This window comes from Mastigoproctus giganteus, chromosome 10 (assembly GCF_048544385.1).
Source record: "Mastigoproctus giganteus isolate SK-2022 chromosome 10, ASM4854438v1, whole genome shotgun sequence".
In the NCBI taxonomy this organism is placed as follows: Eukaryota; Metazoa; Arthropoda; class Arachnida; order Uropygi; family Thelyphonidae; genus Mastigoproctus; species Mastigoproctus giganteus.
The window spans coordinates 188,095,812-188,120,214 of NC_143584.1; the positions used below are offsets into that span (position 1 = coordinate 188,095,812).

At 39.2% G+C, this 24,403-nt stretch overlaps 1 protein-coding gene across 2 annotated transcripts in view; it reads right to left on the reverse strand.

Moving 5' to 3' along the window:
• LOC150079655 (medium-chain acyl-CoA ligase ACSF2, mitochondrial-like) overlaps positions 1 to 24,403 on the reverse strand; it is a 274,679-nt gene that overhangs the window by 101,600 nt on the left and 148,676 nt on the right. For both annotated transcript variants that reach the window (XM_090382450.1, XM_090382451.1), the window contains exon 9: positions 19,961 to 20,109. In XM_090382450.1, coding sequence (XP_090238576.1) covers positions 19,961 to 20,109 — 149 coding nt within the window. The remainder of the gene's footprint in view (positions 1 to 19,960; positions 20,110 to 24,403) is intronic.

Sequence of the window (24,403 nt, forward strand, 5' to 3'; positions counted from 1 at the left end):
GGGGAACATATCGGGGCCAGAAGTGGATTTATTTGGGAGACTATTTAATGCCTGAATTACATTTTCTTTGGTTATGGTGATTTCTGTTAGTAGAGGTCTGATATCAAGATTGGATCCGGATGGAGTCATGTTATTCATGTAATTTACCAGCCAACTGGTATTGTCTGGTGCGAGAGAGTTATACTTTAAATTGGGATCTGGAGAGATTCCGAAGGTACTGTTCGCCCATTCCCTAAATAAGGTTTTGTCCATGGTGAAGCTGGTATTCTTGTTGTTGTTGATTCTTTTAGACTGTTTAAGCTTTTTAGAAATTGCAAAGTTGTACTCTTGACGTTTGTGCTTCAAGAAACAGGCTCGTTCTTTTTTGTAAGCGATGTAGTCTTCAGCGGTTCTGGTTTTCTGCCATTTTCTGTAAGCCTTTTGTTTTCTTACAAACACAACCTTCATATTGTTGTTAAACCACCAGTTAGATCGATGTGAGATCCGAATCTCCTTAGACGCACCAACACAAGCTATTTGAAATAATTCTTCAGCCAGGATGGAAGCAGCTTCAGGCCCTGACTTTTCTAACAGGCAGTTCCATTTATACGTTGTGAGGCGATGGAGGATTATTTCTTGCTTAATGAACTTGTTTGAAAAGACTCTTCTCGTATGCAGCGGGCCACATCCTTCAACCGAGGTATTAGAGAGGTCGGAACGGGCATAGAATTCACAATCTAGCGGTTGATGATCTGAATTGAAGAAGAAGGTTGGTTTGATAAGTTCTGCATGAAGTGTGTTGTGAAAAATGAGGTCGAGCTGCTGATTTCCGCGAGTTGGGGGAGTTTGAAGCGGATGAAGGTCGAGCATATGTAACATTTTTTCCAGAGAAGACCGAGCCGTTGAGTACCATGGCAGGGGCATGTTGAAGTCCCCTAAGAGAAAAGTAGGGATGTTGGGTTGGAGATTGGTAGTAATCCAGGTCGCTAATTCCGTTCTAACCTCTAGGGTGTGTTCTGGAGGGAGGTAGACAGTGCAAACCTGTATTCTAATTTCATCGAGGTCAATTATTACAGAGATGGCTTCAAAGTTTTCGGAACTACTTGAGTTGGTCCTATGTCGAGAAAAGGAATTTTTATAGATGATTGCAACTCCACCACCACGGCGAATGGCGCATCCATTAACTTGAGGAGCATAGTTCAATTTATAATTGAATACCCTAACAGAAAGGACCAATGAACCGGAAACTGCAAATCATATTTATTGTTTTATGGTAGTGACCTCCAGAAATGTGCTTTAGAAAAATATCATGAAGGAGATAACAACTTCAGGGATTCACAAAAAGGAATGGAAACGTTGAAAATTACATCTAACATAATAGTAGGGTTTTCCCGGCACAAAAACTCAAAAATACCGTGTTATGCGAGATTTTCAACAATTTTCAAACCATGTACTAGGAACCAGTAGTTGTTGGTGACGCTACTGTCAGGAAAACGGGGAACATGCTTTGTAAAAAGGATAGGGGGAACAGGACCAGGGTATGTCTGCCAGGGGCAAAAAAGGTTGATGATGTTGTAGAGCGGATATCATCTTTTAAGGATACAAAAGGTGAGATAGTTGTACACATTGGCACTAATGATATTAAGAGTAGGAGACCGGTGGAATTACTTAACAAGTACAGGTTACTGTTGAAAAAAAGCCGTGAATTAGGGTTGAATTTGAAAGTGTCTGCAATTCTGCTCAGACACGATAGGAGGGAGTATATGATGAGAGCCTTGTCGATCAATTCGGTCCTGGAAAGATTGTGCAAGGCTCAAGGGGTAGAATTTTTTTCAGCCTGTTATGTACTTGTTAACAGGAGAGACTGCTTCTACAGGGATGGGATACACTTAAATAGAAAGGGTGCAAGAATATTTGCTGATGATATAGAGGCAGTGTTAGGTGGGTCGGAAAACTGCTAGCTTGGGGGGATACAAGGACTAATAGATTAACAGTAGCCACTGGCAGAGGTGGAAGTGATTCTTGCACTGCTTCTATTGAAATGAGCAGCAGCCTGGAAAACAAGATGCAGGATATTTCAGAGACTGCTGGGAGTCATCGCAGAACAAGTAAACACATGGGTTGTGTTAGGGTAGCTAAGAATAAGAACAGGTGCATGTATACTTGCATGTACGCCAATGCTAGGAGTTTGGTAAATAAATTTGATGAATTTGAGGTATTGCTCAAAACATCAAAGGCAGATATTGTTGGGATATCAGAGATGTGGTGTCACACAGATATAAGGAATGCAGAAACTAAAATTTGGGGAATACAATGTGTATAGAAAGGATAGACAGGACAGGAAGGGAGGAGGGGTTATGCTATTAGTTAAGAAACACATAAAATCCAAAGAAGTGAAGCCAGTCGACTTCGATGGACAGTGCAGCGTCGAGTCAGTTTGGTGTGACATAAGCATAGGGAGATCAAAATTGAAAGTAGGAGAGTGCTATAGGCCTAATCACTCTGATGAGTATAATATTAGCATTAGCATTAGTAGAGGCATATGATGCAAGAAAGCAAGCTTATTCAGCATCAGCCAAAAAAAAAAAAAAAACCCACTCCCATTTCACCCCTCCGTTCGTTCGAAATACCTGTCCAGATGAGCTTTAAATTTGTTTAGGCCATCAACTTCAACAACAAGTGATTGAAGTCAGTTCCACCAACCAACCACCCGCTGGCCAAAGGCAAATTTCCGCACATCTATCCGACATCCGTCCTTCCTCAATTTGAATTTATGCCCTCTGAGGTGATTATTCTGAGCACGATGAAGAATCCCATTGGCATTGAGCATGCTCAAACCATTCAAAGCCTTATACACCTCTATCAGATCACCTCGCCGGTGCCTAGTCTCCAGACTCTGTAATTTGCAAAACTTAAGCCTTTCTTCGTAAGAGCAACCCTTTGTTCCATTCACTAATCTTGTTGCCCTTCTCTGTACCCGTTCCAGCAGCTCTACATCCTTCTTGAAATGAGGCCTCCAGACCTGTATACAGTACTCAAGATGTGGCCTAACCATTGCCTTATACAAGGGAATAATCACCTCCTTATCCCTGCTAGAAAAATTCCTGTATATCATTGACAAGACACCATGAGCTACTCTTGCAGCTCGTCTGCACTGCTCAGAGAACTTCATATCTGCCTGCACAATTACCCCCAGGTCCTTTTCATTCTCCACCACTGTCAGTGTAGTACCGCAGAGTTGATACGTTGCTCTGGGGTTACTGTTTCCCATATGTAGTACTTTACATTTGTCATTGTTAAACTTCATTTGCCACCTCTCAGCCCATCTGTTCAACCTTTCCAGATCCTGTTGCAGCAGCATAGCATCAGTAGTGTCCTTAACGACCCTGCCAACCTTTGTATCATCTGCAAACTTGGACATTAAACTTGATATCCCATCATCAATATCATTCATAAACACCGAAAACAACAACGCACCCAACACTGAACCCTGAGGAACTCCACTAATAACATTAGTCCACGTTGAGCAGTGTCCATTGATTACCACTCTCTGTCTTCTGCCACTCAACCATCCCCTTATCCATAGCAGCAATTTGCCTCCAATGCCACACTGCTCCAATTTGTGCAGCAGTCTTCCATGTGCAACAGTATCAAAAGCCTTTCTAAGATCCAAATATATAATATCAAAGTTATTCCCTGCATCCAGTTCTTTTGTGACTACATCATAGTATCCAATCAAATTGGTCAGGCAAGACCTGCCCTTAACAAAACCATGCTGCGTCTGAGCTATAACTGAATTCTTGTCTAGATGATCCTGCAGTGCTTCTTTAACCAGTGCCTCCATTAATTTACCTGGAACAGAAGTTAAACTAACAGGTCTATAATTACTTGTGTCAGCCTTTGATTATCCTTTGTGAATTGGGGTTACATTTGCACATCTCTAGTCTATGGGTACCTCCCCCGAGTCCAAAGAAGCTCTCATAATTATGGCTAGGGGTTTGCATACTTCCTTTTCTGCCTCCTTTAATATAACTGGATAGATCCCATCCACCCCAGGTGCCTTTTTTATGTTTATCCTCAACAATCTCTCCTCCACTTTCCTCTCAGTTATTACAAAATCATCCAGCTCACTGCCAATGTTTACTTTACCTACATCATTCTCCTTCCTGAATAACTCCTCATGCGTGAATGTAGATGCAAAATACTCGTTTAGATTGTTAGCCAACTGAGCAGGATCCTCAACTGTTGAACCATCAATATCCAGTGGACCAATCTGATTCATCCCTTTCCTTCTCGAGTTCAAATATGTAAAGAACTCTTTTCTGTTTTTCTTTGCATCCTTTGCCAAGGATTTTTCGTAGTCTGCCTTTGCCTGCCTAATCTCCTTTGTGACTTGGTTACAGACCAACTTATATCTATCATAGGCTTCTGTGTCATGTGTTAATTTGTATGTATCCCCTGCATTTTTCTTCTCTGCCACATGTCTCATTAGTTCATCTGACAACCATTTAGGCCTAAACCTTGAACAATATTTCTTAGTTGGTATGTAAAGCCTGGTAGCCTCCAAGATTAGTTCCTTGAATGCTTCCCATTTTGAGTTTGCTGTTGGTAACATCATCAGTTGGTCCCACTGTATAGAATTTAAATACTGTCTCAGACCATCATAGTCGCCTTTACGAAAACAAAAATCCTTCCCTTTACCTCTGATGGTAGTTACCTCCTTGAGTAAATCCCACTTCAACACACTGTGATCACTGCCACCTAGTGGTTCATTTATCTGCAGATTCTTAATGCATGAAGAATCACTACCGATAATCAGATCAAGAGTATTGCTCCCTCTTGTTGCCTCACGAACATGCTGATGTAGAAAACAATCATCCAATAAAACCACAAAAGCCTTGCTAGTGTGCGAGTGACCAACCCACAAATTCCAGTCAATATCTGGGAAATTAAAATCCCCCATTATAAGACTCTCTGATTTACTGGCCCACTCTATTTCCCTGTACAATATCTTATTATACTCATCAGAGTCATTAGGCCTATAGCACACTCCTACTCTCAATTTTGATTTCCCTATGCTTATGTCACACCAAACTGACTCGACACTGCCCTGTCCATCGATGTCGACTGGCTTCACTTCCTTGGACTTTATGTGTTTCTTAATTAATAGCATAACCCCTCCTCCCCTCCTGTCCTGTCTATCCTTTCTATTCACATTGTATTCCCCAAATTCCAGTTCCGCATTACTTATATCTGTGTGACACCACGTCTCTGATATCCCAACAATATCTGCCTTTGATGTTTTGAGCAATACCTCAAATTCATCAAATTTATTTACCAAACTCCTAGCATTGGTGTACACGCAGGTATACATGCACCTGTTTCTATTCTTAGCTACCCTAACACAACCCATGTGTTTACTTGTACTGCAATTACTACCAGCAGTCTCTGAAATATCCTGCATCTTGTTTTTCAGGCTTCTGCTCATTTCAATAGAAGCAGTGCAAGAATCACTTCCACCTCTGCCAGTGGCTACTGTTAATCTATTAGTCCTTGTATCCCCCCCCAACTAGCAGTTTTCCGACCCACCTAACACTGCCTCGACAGCATCAGCAAAAATTCTTGCACCCTTTCTATTTAAGTGTATCCCATCCCTGTAGAAGCAATCTCTCCTGTTAACAAGTACAGTCCAGGCTGAAAAAAATTCTACCCCTTGAGCCTTGCACAATCCCTCCAGGGCCGAATTGATCGACAAGGCTCTCATCATATACTCTCTCCTATCGTGTCTGGGCAGAATTGCAGAGACTTTCAAGTTCAACCCTAATTCACGGCTTTTTTTCAACAGTGACCTGTACTTGCTAAGTAATTCCGCCGGTCTCCTACTCTTAATATCATTAGTGCCAACGTGTACAACTATATCACCTTTTGTGCCCTTAAAAGATGATATCCGCTCTACAACGTCATATATGATACTGTACAGGGAAATAGAGTGGGCCAGTAAATCACAGAGTCTTATAATGGGGGGTTTTAATTTCCCAGATATTGACTGGAATTTGTGGGTTGGCCACTCACACATTAGTAAGGCTTTTGTGGATTTATTGGATGATTGTTTTCTGCATCAGCATGTTCAGGAGGCAACTAGAGGGAGCAATCCTCTTGATCTGATTATCAGTAGTGATTCTTCATGCATTAAGAATCTGCAGATAAAGGAACCACTAAGTGGCAGTGATCACAGTGTGCTGAAGTGGATTTACTCAAAGGGAAGGGTTTTTGCTTTCGTAAAGGTGACTACAATGGTCTGAGACAGTATTTAAATTCTATACAGTGGGACCAACTGATGATGTTACCAACAGCAAATTCAAAATGGGAAGTATTCAAAGAACTTATCTTGGAAGCTACCAGGCTTTACATACCAACTAAGAAATATTGCTCAAGGTTTAGGCTTGAATGAATGTCAGATGAACTAATGAGACTTGTGGCAGAGAAGAAAAATGCATGGGATACATACAAATTAATGGGTGACACGGAAGCCTATGATAGATATAAGCTGGTCTGTAACAAAATTACAAAGGAGATTAGGCAGGCAAAGGCAGATTATGAGAAATCCTTGGCAAAGGATGCAAAGAAAAACAGAAAAGAGTTCTTTACCTATGTAAACTCAAGAAGCAAAGGGATGAATCAGATTGGTCCACTGGATATTGATAGTTCAACAGTTGAGGATCCTGCTCAGGTGGCTAACAAACTAAATGAGTATTTTACATCTACATTCACACATGAGGAGTTATTCAGGAAGGGGAATGCCGTAGGTGAAGTAAACACTGGCAGTGAGCTAGATGATTTTGTAATAACTGAGAGGGAAGTGGAGGAGAAATTGTTGAGGATAAACATAAAAAAGGCACCCGGTGTGGATGGCATCTATGTAGTTATATTAAAGGAGGCAGCAAAGGAAGTAAGCAAACCCCTAGCCATAATTATGAGAGCTGCTTTGGACTCGGCGGAGGTACCCACAGACTGGAGATGTGCAAATGTAACCCCAATTCACAAAGGAGGATCAAAGGCTGACACAAGTAATTATAGACCTGTGAGTTTAACTTCTGTTCCAGGAAAATTAATGGAAGCACTGGTTAAAGAAACACTGCAGGATCATCTTGACAAGAATTCAGTTATAGCTCAGACACAGCATGGTTTTGTTAAGGGAAGGTCTTGCCTGACCAATTTGATTGGATACTACGAAGCAGTCACAAAGAACTGGATGCAATAACTTTGATATTATTCATTTGGATCTTAGAAAGGCCGTTGATACTGTTGCACATGGAAGACTGCTGCACAAATTAGAGCAGTGTGGCATTGGTGGCAAATTGCTGCTATGGATAAAGGGATGGTTGAGTGGCAGAAGACAGAGAGTGGTAATCAATGGACACTGCTCAACGTGGACTAATGCTATTAGTGGAGTTCCTCAGGGTTCAGTGTTGGGTCCATTGTTGTTTTCTGTATTTATAAATGATATTGATGATGGTATATCAAGCTTAATGTCCAAGTTTGCAGACCATACAAAGGTTGGCAGGGTTGTTAAGGACACTACTGACACTATGCTGCTGCAACAGGATCTGGAAAGGTTGAGCAGATGGGCGGAGACGTGGCAAATGAAGTTTAACATTGACAAATGTAAAGTACTACATATGGGAAACAGTAACCCCAGAGCAACATATCAACTCTGTGGTACTACACTGACAGTGGTAGAGAATGAAAAGTACCTGGGGGTAATTGTGCAGGCTGATATGAAATTCTCTGAGCAGTGCAGACGATCTGCAAGAGTAGCTCATGGTGTCTTGTCAATGATATACAGAAATTTTTCTAGCAGGGATAAGGAGGTGATTATTCCCTTGTATAAGGCAATGGTCAGGCCACACCTTGATTACTGTATACAGGTCTGGAGGCCTCATTTCAAGAAGGATGTAGAGCTGCTGGAACAAGTACAGAGAAGGGCAACAAGATTAGTGAATGGAACAAAGGGTTGCTCTTACGAAGAAATGCTAAAGTTTTGCAAAAAAGGTTAAAGTGTCTGGAGGCTAGGCACCGGCGAGATGATTTGATAGAGGCGTATAAGGCCTTGAATGGTTTGAGCATGCTCAGTGCCGATGGGATTTCTCCTCTTGCTCAGAATAATCACCTGAGAGGGCATAAATTCAAATTGAGGAAAGACAGATGTAGGATAGATGTGCGGAAATTTGCCTTTAGCCAGCATGTAGTTGGTTGGTGGAACAGACTTCCATCACTTGTTGTGGAAGTTGATAGCGTAAACAAATTTAAGGCTCAGCTGGACAGGTATTTCAAACAAACAGAGGGGTGAAATGGGAGTGGTGTTTTTTTTTTTTTTGGCTGATCCTGAATAAGCTTGCTTTCTTGCATCATATGCCTCTACTAATGCTAATGCTAATGTTAGAGTGAAACCTTGTTGTAGAAGTAGCATGTTATGTGAGGATTTCCGCAATAGAAGATCAGTAGGGTACGTAAGTCTTCTTCAAGTAATTGTTTTGGCATGATGTAATGTACATCATCTGGGCTGGCAGCACTATTTGAAGATTTATTTAAGGATTGCTTTAGTTCTGTTAAATTAAATGAGTGATTGTATGGAAGTGAGAACTGTGGAGAAGTCAATTTTGCAGTGTTCTGTATTTGCCCTGATGCACTGAAAGGAGATGAAGTAGGAATCCAAAGCGGATATTGTAGAGAATGATTCTGCTATTGCATTGGCGATTTTCTTAGGTGCAGAAAGATCTTTCCCATTCCAGCAGAGTATTGGAGAGGGTGGTCAAGAAAATTTTCCATTTAGCATTTTTATTCTTCTCCAAATGAGTTGTCGGTCAGTGTGTTTGGTGATAGTTGAGGCAAATGAGATCCAGGAGTCACATTTGGCTTTTCGCCTAATCTGCCTTGCTTTGGCTTTAAGTCTTTTGTATTCGATTAGATTACTGGTTGTAGGAAACTTACAGGATTTGTTCCAAGCACGGTTTTTCTCACACTTGGCATCAGAGCAATCTGTATTCCACCAGTTGCTGTGGTGGGAGAACTTGTGAGGTCATGACTTCGGAATTGAATTTTTTGCTGCAGTTAGTATTTGATTGGTAATGTAGGTAGTTATGTCTTCAATTGGATGTTGCTGAACATAACTCCTGTCTAACTGTACCTGGGTGGAGTAACTCTCCCACTTTCCTCTTCTTGAACTTCTACGTGGATTGGTGCTCAAGAGTTGCAGTTACCCGTGTTTGTAATGAGCAAAGGATTGGAAAGTGATCGCTGTTGAGAGGATCATTTTTCACTGACCATGTCATCCTTGGAAGAATTAATGATGAGCAGATTGACAAGTCTATTGCAGAAGTAGATCCTGTATGTAGGTGAATATAAATGGGAGATCCAGAGTTTAGTATAGTTAGATTGTTATTATTCATGAATGTTTCGATTAATTTGCCTCTTGTGTAAATCGCAGGCGACCCCCATAATGGATGGTGGCCATTGAAGTCACCAAAAAGGCAGAATGGAGATGGTAGTTGCATAACCAGATTATCAAGTTCTGCATTTGAAAATGGTTGAGAAGGGGAAATATATATAGAAGTTAGGGTTATTGATGTACCGATTGAAATATGTGCTGCCACAGCTTCTAGACTAGTTTCTAACTGAATTTGCCTTAACTGAATATTTTCTATGATTTGACCTTCAAAGCAGCAACACCAGTTTGTCTCTATTTTTTGGGCTGTTTCTTCTCACATGCAGCCAACAATGCAATTCATTCCAGAGGATCTCTACAGGATTGAGGTCAGGGCTCAGGGCTAGCCAGTCCAAATTTTCAACACTCATATCCTCAAACTAGTCGGTCACAATGCAAGCAATATGACATGGAGCGTTGTTCTGTCGATGCAGGTATGATCATCCCTGACATGCTACTGCAATGTAAGTAATGCATTATTGTCCAGGATGTCTGGACAGACCTTAGCATTCATAGTTTTGTCCAAAACAACCAATGATCCTAGTCAAACCATGAAAAACAGACTCAGACCATCAGACTGCCTCCAAAAAAACTTCAATGTCAGGAAAACACATTCTGTAGGTAGTTTTCTCTGAGCACCTGCTACACCTAAGCATAACCCTAGGACTGGTAGATCATGTACCATGGCTCACTATTCCGAAGAACAGCTTTCCATTGGTCTACAGTCTAAAAAATAAATGTTGGCTCCATGGAGCCAAATGTGGATAGGTGAATAACATCGTGTGAAATGAAAAAATACAATTTAAGCTTAATAAAATCAGTTTTATTTTATTCGGTATTTTCATTTACAATCAACAATAAAAGTTTGTGGTAACTAAAGTAGGATACATAGTTGAAACAATTCAAACTATTAACATTGCGATGTTCGAGCCTGTCACCACCAAATACAGAGAATATGGAAAGGTCAGGGAATGACCACCACATATTCCCGGAGCAATATGGCCTTAGTTGCTAATGCTCCTAAAAAAAAAACGAAACAACAACAATAACATTGCGATTAAAGACCAAGTTGATACATGATTGACCACACGTAGTAGATTTTGTAGGATTTGATGCGAGTTTAAGACTGAATGTTGATTCCATGAAGTCGAGGAATGGAGAATTTTCAGGTTTCTTAATGTCAATGTTGAAATCACCCACTAAAATTATTGGGATATTTTGAAAGTTGAATTTCCTTACAACTTTAGGTATGGCTCCATACTTTGGTATATAAATTGCTAGATTGGATATTAAGAAAACTTTAATCTGCTCCAATGTTGAATTAGGTGAGATGCAGAATGCTACAAGCAGTCTTCTGTCCATTTATTTCAACTTCAGCTGCACAAATGTTGCCACAATTATCTATACCAGTCATTTGCCATAGCGAGTCTGCATCCAAGGTAATGAGAATATGTGGCATACATATTGTCGAGTTGACTTTATTGTATATCGCAACACCACCAGATCGCACAGAAGATCTTTTGAATTGTGTGATATGTTTGTATCCTCAAACATCAACATTTTCATCATTTTCAAGCCACGTTTCATTTAATGCCGCGATATTCGATTCCATGAGAATTGGATCGGTCACAATGTCTTCACTATGAAGTTTCAAACTCTGTGTATTCAATAATACCATTCTGAAACTCGACAAAGCGACTTGATCCCAAAACTGTAATGCGGTTGTAGAGAGTGTTTCCAAATGATGGTTATTCAAATGTTTCAATTCAGTTCAAAGATCTTGCATCTTGGGTGCGTTACAACTGCGAGCATGGTAGAATGTAAAGTAGTCTTTCTGATGTACAGGCCATCGATGCTTCTAACTCTCGACAATGCAACATATACCAGTTGCTATTCAAGACTCTTATCTTAATTGAATACGATTTCTTTGTAAGTTCCAACCTGACATTTATGAACCATCTAGCACAAGCTTCAACCAAAGGAAATTGGATTCTTTTGCATTTAAGCATTTTGCTTTTGAAAGATACTGTGATGGAACATCTCGTAATCGGAGTCTGGTCAGATTTTAATATGCCACAATGCGACAATATGTGCGGGCGAGACTTGAGATGACTCTTAGTTCCAACATTCTTGTTTTCGAAATGTAACCACAATCTTTTGATTTCTGTTTCTTCCATCTTACATTTCGAGGGTACAGCTCTAAAACGGTGTTCGCAGGCCGGCCGCTAGTTAGTACACCGGACTGAACCTATTGGTAACTCTCTAGGAAGCTTCCGGATCAGCTAGTGTATAATCTTGCTACCTCTACTCTGCCAGATAGTGACTGGAGGGAGTCCGAGTAGTGTGTATGCGGGGAGCATTGTCGAGGCCACGTTATGTCAAGGATCTGGGTATATTCTTACCACATGTACGCCATATCCAAAAATTTCATTACTTCATACAGCATGTCCCACCCACTTTTTCTTACTATTGAATACACCATGAATTGTCAAAATAATAGAGCAAGCTTATCTGCGAAAAGATGTAAACCTCCCAAGGACTTCCTAATTCATTTCACAAATATACATGGTCTCAATTCTAATCTCAATGATGTCCATTTCCACTTGCAGTCTTCCAAACCCCATGTACTTTTTCTGACTGAATCTCAGTTATCAGTTGATTCAACTACTGCTCATCTCAGATGTCCAAATTATTTGCTGTATGATTCCTTTCGACTCAAAGGTGGTACTTGTGCATATGTCCGTTCTGATATTCCCTGTCAGAGACTTGGCAATTTGGAATCCCCTCTCTTTGATCTTCTCTGGCTTAAAATCTCTCTACCTCATTGTGTAAAATTCATCTGTTGTCTCTACCGTTCTCCCAACTCCACTAATCACTTGGAGCTCTTTGACTTCCTCTCTTTGCAACTTGACTTTCTCCAGTCCAACTTTCCTAACAGTGAGGTAATTTTCCCTGGTGATTTTAACGTTCACAACTCCAGCTGGCTTCCGTTTTCTAGTCACACCGACCCAGCAGGTCGAGATGCTGAGGCTTTTGCAATTACTAATGACCTAGCACAGATTGTTCATTTACCTACAAGAATACCGGACAATCCTAATCATACAGCCAATACGCTTGATCTTTTTCTCACAAACAACCCTTCTAAGTACAAGGTTGAAGTGAGAGGTCCTTTAGGCACTTCAGATCACAACTTGGTGATTGTCTCTTCTCCAATGGAACCTTTATCTCATGGCTATTCCCAACCTCGTATTGTTTGGCATTACAAGAATGCAAAATGGGACAACCTGCGAGACTTCTTTTCTTCTTTTCCTTGGTCTGATTACTGTTTCAAAACTTCTGATGTCAACGTTTGCTCAGATCGTGTCAGTGAAATTATTCTTGCAGGAATGGAATCCTTTATCCCACACTCCACTTTAAAATCTCGTCCTTTATCTAAACCTTGGTTTTCCAATAAATGTGCTAAGGCTGTCCAAGAGAAGAACTTTGCATATCGTAATTGGCTTGTTTCTAATTCTTCAGTTTCATTTTCTGCCTACACCAAAGCTCGCAACAATTGTAAAGCAGTTATTAATCAGTCCAAACTAGAGTTTGAACAGGCTAAGTGTAGAAAACTTGCTTCTTGCCCTAATGGTAGCCGAGCATTCTGGTCTCTTGCCAAAGCTATTGGCCGCAACTTTTGCCCATCTCTGCTCCCACCTCTGTCCAAACCAGATGGTTCTGTTGTCACTTCAGCCAAGGATAAAGCTGACCTGCTAGCATCCCATTTTTCTTTGAGCTCATGTATTAATGATCTTGGTAAAACACCTCCCACCATTCCTAACACGCTCCATTCAATGCCTCCTGTGGTCTTCCGTCAAAAGGATATCAGAAGGATTTTGATGAATCTTGATGCTATGAAAGCTCCAGGTCCTGATGGTATTTCTCCACTTGTTCTCAAAACCTGTGCTCCTGAACTTACTCCTATTCTTTGCCGCCTTTTTTCACTTTCTTATTCCAAAGGTGTTTTTCCTTCTGCTTGGAAATTTGCTCATATCCAGCCAGTTCCTAAAAAGGGTGACAAATCCCTCCCATCCAATTATCGTCCCATTGCAATTACTTCTACTCTTTCGAAAGTAATGGAGAAATCAATTAACCGCCAACTCTTAAACTACCTAGAAACCTTCCGTCTGATCAATGATCGCCAGTATGGATTCCGTCAGTGTCGATCCACTGGTGATATTCTGGCTTATGTTACCCATTTATGGACTGATTCAATGGAAAGGTTCGGTGAAACACAAGTAGTTGCTCTTGACATCTCAAAGGCTTTTGATCGTGTTTGGCATAAAGGTCTTCTAAACAAGCTTCCATCTTATGGTTTGCCAACTGTTTTTAGTAATTGGTTATCCAGTTTTCTCTCTGATCGCTCACTGAGGGTGATGGTAGATGGCTCTCTGTCTTCTAACTTCTCCACTAATGCCAGTGTCCCCCAAGGTTCAGTTCTTTCCCCCACTCTTTTCCTCTTGTATATCAATGACCTTCTTCCATTGACTGGAAATCCTATCCATAGTTTTACCGATGATAGCACATTGCATTCAACTTTGCATTTTGAGAAACCTTGTCCAGCTCAATCAGCTTCAAGTTCTCGAAAATCTGCTGCCAATTCCTTAAATGCCGATCTTCAGGTAATTCTCCAGTGGGGCAAAGACAACTTAGTTGATTTCAACCCTTCTAAAACTCAATCTTGTCTTATATCTCGCAAAAAGGATTCTTCTGCTCCTATGCTTATCTTTAGTGACACTCCGATTTCTAGGCAAAATGATATATCTCTTTTGGGTATTACCCTGACATCTAATCTCTCTTGGCACAAGCACATTACAAATATTGCTTCCTCTGCATCTAAAAAACTAGGTTTTCTCTTTCGCTCTCGGCGTTACTTTTCTCCCAAACAGCTGCTCACTCTGTATAAATCGCAAATCCGCCCTGCCATGGAATATTGTTCCCACATCTGGGGTGGTGCCCCCAAAACCTCTCTCAGGCTTCTTGATTCCATTCAGAAGAGGGCAGTTAGGTTAATTAATGATTCATCTCTAACAGAGTCTCTCCACTCGCTTTCTCATAGACGCACTGTTTCTGCTGCATGCCTCTTCTACAGATACTTCCATGGGCACTGTTCTTCTGAATTGGCTTCTATAATTCCTGCTCTCTCTTTCAAAACAGTCCGAACACGTGCTGCCACCAGCCAACATCCATTTACTGTCCAACTTCAAACCCACAGAACCAACTTTTCATCTTCCTCATTTATTCATTCAACTGCCGTTTTCTGGAACAACCTTCCTTCATACGTATTTCCTGAAAATTACAATCTACAGAAGTTCAAGTCCAATATCAACAAATATCTTCTTTCGTCTTCTCAACCTCCAACCCAAGCACGGTACTAAGTACTATAGGTTATAATACCTCTCGTGTTTGGGGTTCTCATAAAAAAAAAAAAAAAAAAAATCTCAATGTGCTGTAAAGTTCTGATCGCTCCATCGACCAAACCATCTTCAACATCGATGTTTGTAGTGATCATGTAAGGTTTTCCAGTCAATAGATGCAACACGTATGGCAAACCTCTAATCTCTGCTGCGCTCATGTGATGAATTTTGTTCGCATACTAGTCAACTGTTCATGACTCTTGTAACCAGTGAAGTGATCGTCGGCTGTACAATCAGTGCTGGTGCTTCCTTCCCATGCTTCAGCATAATATTGAACAACATCATTGTTACGATTAAATAAACGAACAGCATTTGGTACTTGTTCCATGACAAAGTCTCGTGTTCTAAATCAACTTTTGATTAACTTCTTTTCTTCAACATCTAACATTTAGCCATCTCCAATTTTAGTTAATATGCTGGAGAATACAACATCATTTTGTCTCATCACTTGAACCAGTGGAAAGAAACTGAGAGACTGCCTTTTCTACAATTTCTGCGATCATGCTAACTTCAATGATGAATACTGTTTGAACATTGTGAAATGCGTTACGATAGAGGTACAAATTTTCTCGAGCAAGACCACCATGTATTCGTGGCATACCAACATTCAAAGTCAAATAAACTGTAGTACTGTTGAACCTTCCACGTCGATGCGCAGGTGACAAATGCATTGTTAAGCAAGTTGTGCACCTGACTTCAGCAATTGTAAGTTTCCATCATAATTATCAAGGTAAACATCTTGCCACAGCCTGCTGGACCAGAAAGAATATTTGAAGCAGTGTTATGTTAGCTTGATCTGTTATTCGATGTATAACTTGAAGAATCAACTCACGTTGTTCTCTATTCATTATTCGAACCAACTTGCAGTAATCATCGCTGGTCATGACATTATCTCGCCAATGTACCACAGCAGATAGCGAGTTTGCCGAAATCATTTCAATATCATCATTGTTCTCTTGAAGTCTGTTATTAGCATCCTCTGCTATTCAACTTTGAACATATTCCTTGCATTTTGCTTGAGTATCCTCTTTATCATCTGTTTTCTACAATACTCTAATCTTTTGTCAATATCGATGTCCAACTTGTACCTTTTGCAGAAATTCATAAAGTACTCTTCATTTTCATCGTATATCTGAAGAAACTTGTTTGAATCTAAGATATCAACCATTTCATTTTCAAAAGGCCAGTAAAGTAAAATCATCTCACATTTATATTCTGCTAATTCAGACATTTCATAGTGGCGATACCTTATGACTCGCATCTGTTTTCTAGGTTTACATTGTCCCTTCACAACATTATATTTCACTGCAAAATCAGCCAAGCAAAGCTGACCGAGCTCACCATCTTTTGGTCTTTGCTCATATTTCTGTATAATATTTTCATTCCACATGCCGGTAGAATCATCATCAAGATTTTCTTCAGCCATTTGCTTTTTGCCCTTCTTACTTTTCTGACACTAATGAGGCCAAGTAGTTGGAATGTACACAACTTCTCTACTAGCCTCAGACATTGGCTGGTGAAGCAAATACCAAGCTGCCTCTTGCGAGCTCATTTCAACGCTGTTTAACATTTTAATGCTAAAGCATTTTAACAAGTCTGTGTAGTCGTGATCTGGATACTTTTCTTGCAATTTGATCAACTCTTGATGCAAATGGCTTATGCCTCTGTTGGTTTTGTTAACATATTCTACAATGTACGATGCACATGAATGTTCCTTGAGTATGAACCATAAATCCATGTTCGAATTTAATATGCCAGCTATCCAAGGGTTGAAGGTATTCGTTCAAAGTTGTGTCATATTTCTTTTCATTAGAATGGTAGGTGTCATCAATCCTGATCGAATAACATACAAGTAAGTTTTAATATCCAACTTCTGCTCTTCTAGAAACTGCTAGAGTGTATTGTGATGTTTCTGTTCAAGATCTTTCTTATATTGTTGAAAACGCCGTTCGAAACTTGAACGTCGATTGCCTTGTGTGTTCATCGGTATTAAAACTCAAGTTTGATCCATATGGAATAATGAATCTGCATCAATCATCATTCTTCTTGAAACAAGTAAATGTATGTTTGTGCACTTGATTTGAGTAAGATGTTGGAAGATCCGAAGCATTGATGCCACACAATTCATCTATTATTTCTATACTCTTTGGTATATCTTCCGAAACCAATTTTTTAAGATCATTTTATAGCCACAGCAAAATGTGAGCATGCAGACTGCCACAATGCTGGAACTCTATACGGTCGAAGAAATCAATTACTTTGAATTTTGCAAAAGGATTGTACCTTTTCGATTGCAGTATATGCATTATAACGTCAATTAGCTTATTAAAGCATATTACACATGTGACTGGATCATTGTTGACTAGCTTCATACGCTGCAATGCTGTCAATTCTTTCGTTGGATTGGCAACTTCTGTATCTTCGCTACTGTTTAGTCTGTGAAGTGTTTTCAAGAGATGTAGCGAGCGAACCTCTGTCGCAATCAATTTCAGAAACATGGTCAGTTTATCAAGTTGCCCGATCACAGCAAAGACATCTTTCTTGCGTTGCGACGAGTAGTGTACAGATTTTGAAATGTATTTGAGAAACAACAGGTTACGTTCGACGCATCCTTCAACAAATCTTTGGTCTTCTATAATACATTTTGTTATGTTGGAAGTTTCTCCAATGCATTTGAAAGTGGAATATAAAGCTTCGGTTATTCTCAAGAGTAAAATTTTCATCGCCATGTATAGAATATGATGTGGCATTACTCCTCGGTGAACTTTTCTTCTTATTTTGCTAGTTGCCATCGTAATCCATCTTTAAATTTACATGGATGGCCTAAATATATTGCTGGAAACGACAGTTCCTCAGCATGTTCATCGACATTGATTGATTGTGTTGTCCAGGAGCAATTGCAAGATATTTGTCTTTATTCCAAAGTAAAGCGTGTTGGTGTGCCATTAGTAATTCGATGTCACTTTCAGATGACCCAATCTTCTCTGCATTGTCCACTTGTTTGCTATTGATAACTCTTGATGAAACTGTAGCAAGCAACTGACGATCGACTGTGATGTTATAACATTTGTACAGAGAAGTATTGATTTTTTTTCTCACATATCCTTGCAAGTCAATTTATGAATCAAATGCTTCTTGATGTGAACGTTGAATGCATAATTGTTGTCTAAAGCATGAGGCAACTCTCTACCCATATTATTCACGTCCACTGGAACACAATCGAGCAACAGACAGTCAATTCAATGGAAACAGATGATATATGAAGCCATTGTACTTGGATAACAACAGTACGTTTCCCGATTCTAAGCTTGTGAAGCATAAACGATGCCACATTCTCTGCTTCTGGAAATTCATCTTCAAGAATTTGTATATGGTTTGGCTTTGGTAATCTCAAATCATTCTGAAACCACGGTCTGTCACAAACACTGCAGACATATCCGAATGAGTTGTTCAAAAAGGTTCTTCCAAATTCTTTTGAAGTTAACGTATAACATTTTGACGATCTTCATTCACTGATTGCACTGTTCTTTTCGATGTTGATAGCCGGACATCTGCCTCTAACTGATCTTGCTCGTGTTTATGCTTATGACTCTCTCTCTCTTGCATTCCGCCGTCAACTTTGGTACTTGCTTTTCAACGTTAGATTTGTGATTTTGTCGAAATCTTTGAACACGTTTAATTGATGTAACTTTCGGCATTGTCACAACTTAACTAAATGAAACATAACTGCACTGCTTGACAAATGTGAAGTAGTTACTCTAACGAGTTGTTCAACTCTCGAAAACTAAAAACCCAATTTGAAATCTAGTTATAAAGCCTTGTAAAGCTCTCAAAGAGCAACAATTTTGTTGCTTACTGTTTTTGTCTAACATTTATAGTTTTCAAGATATTGCGAAAACAAACTTGAAAATGCTCAAATTTTTTAACTCTCTCAACTTTGCATCGTTATTATGTGGGAATTTACATTTATAGATGTAAAATCAAAACTATTTATAGATGTAACAACTACATTGCCTACTGAAAAATTTTATCGCTTACTGTTTATGTCTATCTATCACAGTTTAGAATTTATTGAGAGTGAAAGTAACCAAGGCGCAACAGCAAATGACCAAAATGTGAAATTTTTAGTTTTTTTGAAAAAAATTATATTAAATATCAAAATTTCTAATTTTTCCTTGCATATTCGTTGATGGCATTATTTACCTGACAAAATAAGTGGAAATTGTTTTTACTATTGTCTATTAGTTTCGGAGATATAACAGCGGTTAAATGTTTCACTTTTTGTGACAGCCTGAGCCCTGTAGTGTACCCCCAGCATAGACGTTATTGACGTCAAATTGGTGAACCTTACACCAAGCTAGATGGCATCTAACACTAATTGGGGTGATTAGTAGCTTGTGAATTATTGCTTGTCCGTGGTAACCCATTTCACGTAGCATCATGAGCAATGTATTTGTGCTGGAACATGTCCCAATCATCTCACCGAGGGGCAGTGAGATGATTGGGACATGTCAATCTGTGTACCTTCCAAGTGGATGATTTGAATGGTTCTCCTGCCACATTCCATCAACTCTGGAGGTTTTCTGGGTCATCACTTTGTGAAAATGAAAGTGAATGAAAATGAAGAAAGTTCATGGAAGTGAACTGGTTTCAGCACCAGTCTGCTTCCATTTACAGATAACATCACTAACTGTTCACCTAGGGATCTTCAGTATCATTGAAATGTTATCTCCAGACCAATTGCTTATGTGGTACCTTATTATCATTCCACAGTGAAGTCTGTTAATTCCATTAATTGTAGCATCTTGCATTCACAATGGTACTATTGTTTTCTCTAAGGCTTATATAATCTGTAGCTGCATATGACACATTGTGCTAGGGTAGGATGTGGCCAACTGTCAATGGAAAGGTGTTCAGATAGAAGATGTGTTATTTTTTTAAGATAAATTTTTAGTTCCCCAATGTGTATGATCATCTCAAAATAAGATACATACCAATTTCAAATTAAAATGGCAGAGGAAAAAAGGCTCTATTTAAATACCTGTACTTGTGAACAGCCTGAAGGAATTTTTCAGCATCAAAACTGGCAGCAGGATATACAGAAGTGATTCTAAATATAACAGCCATTGTGCTCCCAGCAACGTTTCCAAAACAGTGAAACAAAGGAATATTGATACATATTATAGGTTTCTATAAAAAAATAAAGTAACAGGTTTTATGCAATCTTAGTAACCAGAGCATGGATTATCATAAATAAGCATAATGGAATTTTGGCAATATATAGAGAACATGTATATCAAGAAGGATATATGTGGTTTAAAAATATAATATAAAAAATAAAATTAAATTAAAAATATTAAAACTGAAATATTTAAGAGATCTAATTTCTATGGATTTAAAAAAGGCCTTTAAAAACACAATGAACAATAAAGCAAAAAAAACAGCTGCCATTATAATTAAAGAACTAACCTTGGCCATGAAGTGTGGTTATTTACATTCAAAGGAGATTTTCTGGAGTACAAACTAACAACCTAATATTTTAAATTTCATTCATTTTATGTAATTTTAAAGGATCCTTTCAATGCCTTTTTTCTGATTTATATGAGGATTTCTAAAGTGTAGAAAAATACGCTGCTGCAACAGGATCTAGAAAAGTTGAGCAGATGGGCTGACAGGTGGCAAATGAAGTTTAACATTGACAAATGCAAAGTGCTACATATGGGAAGCAGTAATCCCAGAGTAACGTATGAACTCTATGGTACTACATTGACAGTGGTAGAGAATGAAAAGGACCTGGGGGTAATTGTGCAGGCACATATGAAGTTTTCTGAGCAATGCAGATGGTCCGCAAGAGTAGCTCATGGTATCTTGTCAATGATATACAGGAATTTCTAGCAGGGATAAGGAAGTGATTATTACCTTGTATAAGGGGATGGTGAGGCCACACCTTGAGTACTGTATACAGGTCTGGAGGCCTCATTTTAAGAAGGATGTAGAGCTGGTGGAATGGAACAAAGGGTTGCTCTTACGAAGAAAGGCTTAAGTTTTGCAGATTGCAGTGTTTGGAGACTAGGCACCTGTGATGTGATCTGATTGAGGTGTAAAAAGCCTTGAATGGGTTGAGCATGCTCAATGCTGATGGGATTCTTCCTCTTGCTGAGAATAATCACCTGAGAGGGCATAAATTCAAATTGAGGAAAGACAGTTGTAGGATAGATGTGCAGAATTTTCCTTTAGCCAGCGGGTAGTTCATTGGTGGAACAGACTTCCATCTTTTGTTGTGGAAGTTGATAGCCTAAATAAATTAAAGGCTGAGCTGGACAGGTATTTGGAACAAATGGAGGGGTGAAATTGGAGCAGTATTTTTTTTTTTTTTTTTTTGTTGATGCTGCATAAACTTGCTTTCTTGCATCGTATGCCTTTACTAATGCAAAACTAATGCGAAAATTAATAATTACAACAACTAGCTAAAATAAACTGAGCCAACTGCTTGTATGCATAGAGAGACTTATCTAGAATTTTGTAAATACAGACTCTATAAAAAATAACAAACTGTATCCTCACCTGTTAGAGTTTATTTGTCACAGTCACAATATTTCACACACATAGAAATCCTTTACCAAAATCACATATCCCAGAAAAGAGCAATGCAATGCAATTTAGCATTTTAGCATTAGCAGAGGCATCAGATACACGAAAGCAAGATTACACAGCAGCAGCCAAAAAAAAAAAAAACCTTCCCATTTCACCCATCCATTCACTACAAAGGTTTATCTATTTCTTTCTTGAATTTATTTAAGCTATCAACCTCCACAATGACAGATAGAAGTCAGTTCCAGCAATCAACTATCCGCTGAATAAAAGGCAAATTTCTGAACACCTACTCGACAACTATCCATCAATTTGATTTTATGCTCCATCAGGTTTGTAATCTGAGCAAGAGCAAGAATTCCATCAGAAAACAGCCTGCTCAATCCATTCAAGGCCTTTAGCAATAGAATTAGCATTAGTAAAGGTACATGATGCAAGAAAGCAAGCTTATATAGCATCAGCCAAAAAAAAAAAAAAAAAAAGCACCTAATTTCACCCATCCATACGCTCCAATTGTTTGACTAGTTCTGCCATGAATCTATTTAAGCTATCAACTTCTACAACGACTGGTGGAAGTTTGTTCCAGCAATCAACCATACGCTGGCTAAAGGCAAACTTACCACATCTATCCTAAAACTAACTTTCCTCAATTTGAAATTATGCCTTCTCAAGCAATTATTCTGAGCAAGAGAAAGAATGCCATCAGCATTGAACATGCTCAAACCATTCAAGGCTTTATACACCTCAATCAGATCACCTCGCAGGTGCCTAATCTCCAGACACTGTAATTTGCAAAACTTAAGCCTTTCTTTGTAAGAGCAACCCTTTGCTCCATTCACTAATCTTGTGCCCTTCTCTGGCCTCACTCCAGAAGCTATACATCCTTCCTAAAATGAGGCCTCCAGACCTGTATACAGTACTCAAGGTGGAGCTGACTATTGCCTTATACAAGGGGATAATCACTTCCTTATCCTTGCTAGAAAAATTGCTGTATATCATTCACAAGACAACCTGAGCTACTCTTGCAGACCATCTGAACTGCTCAGAAAACTTCATATCTGACTGCACAATTACTCTCAGGTCCTTTTCATTCTCTACCACTGTCAATGTAGTACCACACAGTTGATATGTTACTCTGGGGTTACTGCTTCCCATATGTAGTACTTTACATTTGTCAATGTTAAATTTCAGTTGCCACCTCTCAGCCCACCTGCTCAACTTTTCTAGATCCTGTTGCGGCAGCGTACTGTCATTAGTGTCATTAACAACAATGCCAACTTTCATATTGTCTGTAAACATGGATATTAAGCCTGATATACCATCATCAATATCATTAATAAAAACAAAAAACAGCAATGGAGGACACCACTAATAACATTAGTCCATGAAGAGCAGTGTCCATTGATTACCACTTTCTGTCTTCTCCCAGTCAACCATCCCTTTATCCATACCAGATATTTGTCTCCAATGCCACACTGCTTCAATTTGTGAAGCAGTCTTCTATGTGCAACAGTATCAAAATCATTTCTAAGATCCAAATATATGATATCAAAGTTATTCCTTTCATCCAGTTTTTTTGTGACCACATCATAGTATCCAATCAAGTTGGTCAGACAAGACTACCCCTTAACAAAACCATGCTGTGTCCAAGCTATAACTGAAGTCTTGTCTAGAACAGAAGTTAAACTAACAGGTCTGTAATTACATGTTTCACCCTTTGATCCTCCTTTGTGAATTGGGGTCACATTTACACATCTCCAGTCCATGGGTACCTCCCCTGAATCCATGGAAGCTCTCAGAATTATAGCTCAGGGTTTGCTTACTTCCCTTGCTGCCTCCTTTAATATAACAGGACAGATCTCATCCACCCCAGGTGCATTTCTTATGTTTATCTTCAACAATTTCTCCTCCACTTTTTCTCTCAGTTATTACAAAATCATCTAGATCACTGCCAGAGTTCAATTGACCTCCGGAATTCCCCTCCCTGAATAACTCCTCATGTGTGAATGTAGATGCAAAATACTCATTTAGTTCATTAGCTACCTTAGCAGGATCATCAACAGTTGAACCATCGATATCCAGTGTATCAATCTGATTCATCCCCTTCCTTCTAGACTTTACATTGTAAAAAACTCTTTGCTGTTTTTCTTTGCATTCTTTGCCAAAGATTTCTCGTAATCTGCCTTTGCCTGCTTAACCTACTTTGTGACTTGGTTACAGGCCAGCTTATATCTATCATAGGCTTCCATGTCACCCATTAATTTATATGTATCCCGTGCATTTTTCTTCTCTGCCACATGTCTCATTAGTTCATATGACATTCATTTAGGCCTAAACTTTGAACAATATTTCTTAGTTGGTATGAAAAGCTTTGTAGCTTCCAAGAGTAATTCTTTGAATGCTTACCATTTTGAATTTGCTGTTGGTAACATTATCTTTTGGTTCCACCATACTGAATTTAAATACTGTCTCAGACGTCCATAGTTGCCTTTAGGAAAGCAAAAACCCTTCCCTTTACCGCTGATGGTAGTTACCTCTTTGAGTAAATCCCACTTGAACACACTGTGATCATTGCCATCTAATGTTTCCTTTATCTGCAGATTCTTAATGCACAAAGAATCACTACTGATATTCAGATGAAGAGTATTACTCCCTCTAGTTGTCTCCCGAACATGCTGCTGTAGAAAACAATCATCCAATAAATCCACAAAAGCCTTGCTAGTCTGTGAGTGACCAACACACAAATTCCAGTCAGTATCTGGAAACTTAAAATCCCACATTATAAGCCTCTCTGATTTACTGGCCCACTCTATTTCCCTGTGCCGTTGTTTATTATACTCATCAGAGTCATTAGGGCTATAACACACTTCTACTCTCAGTTTTGATTTCTCAG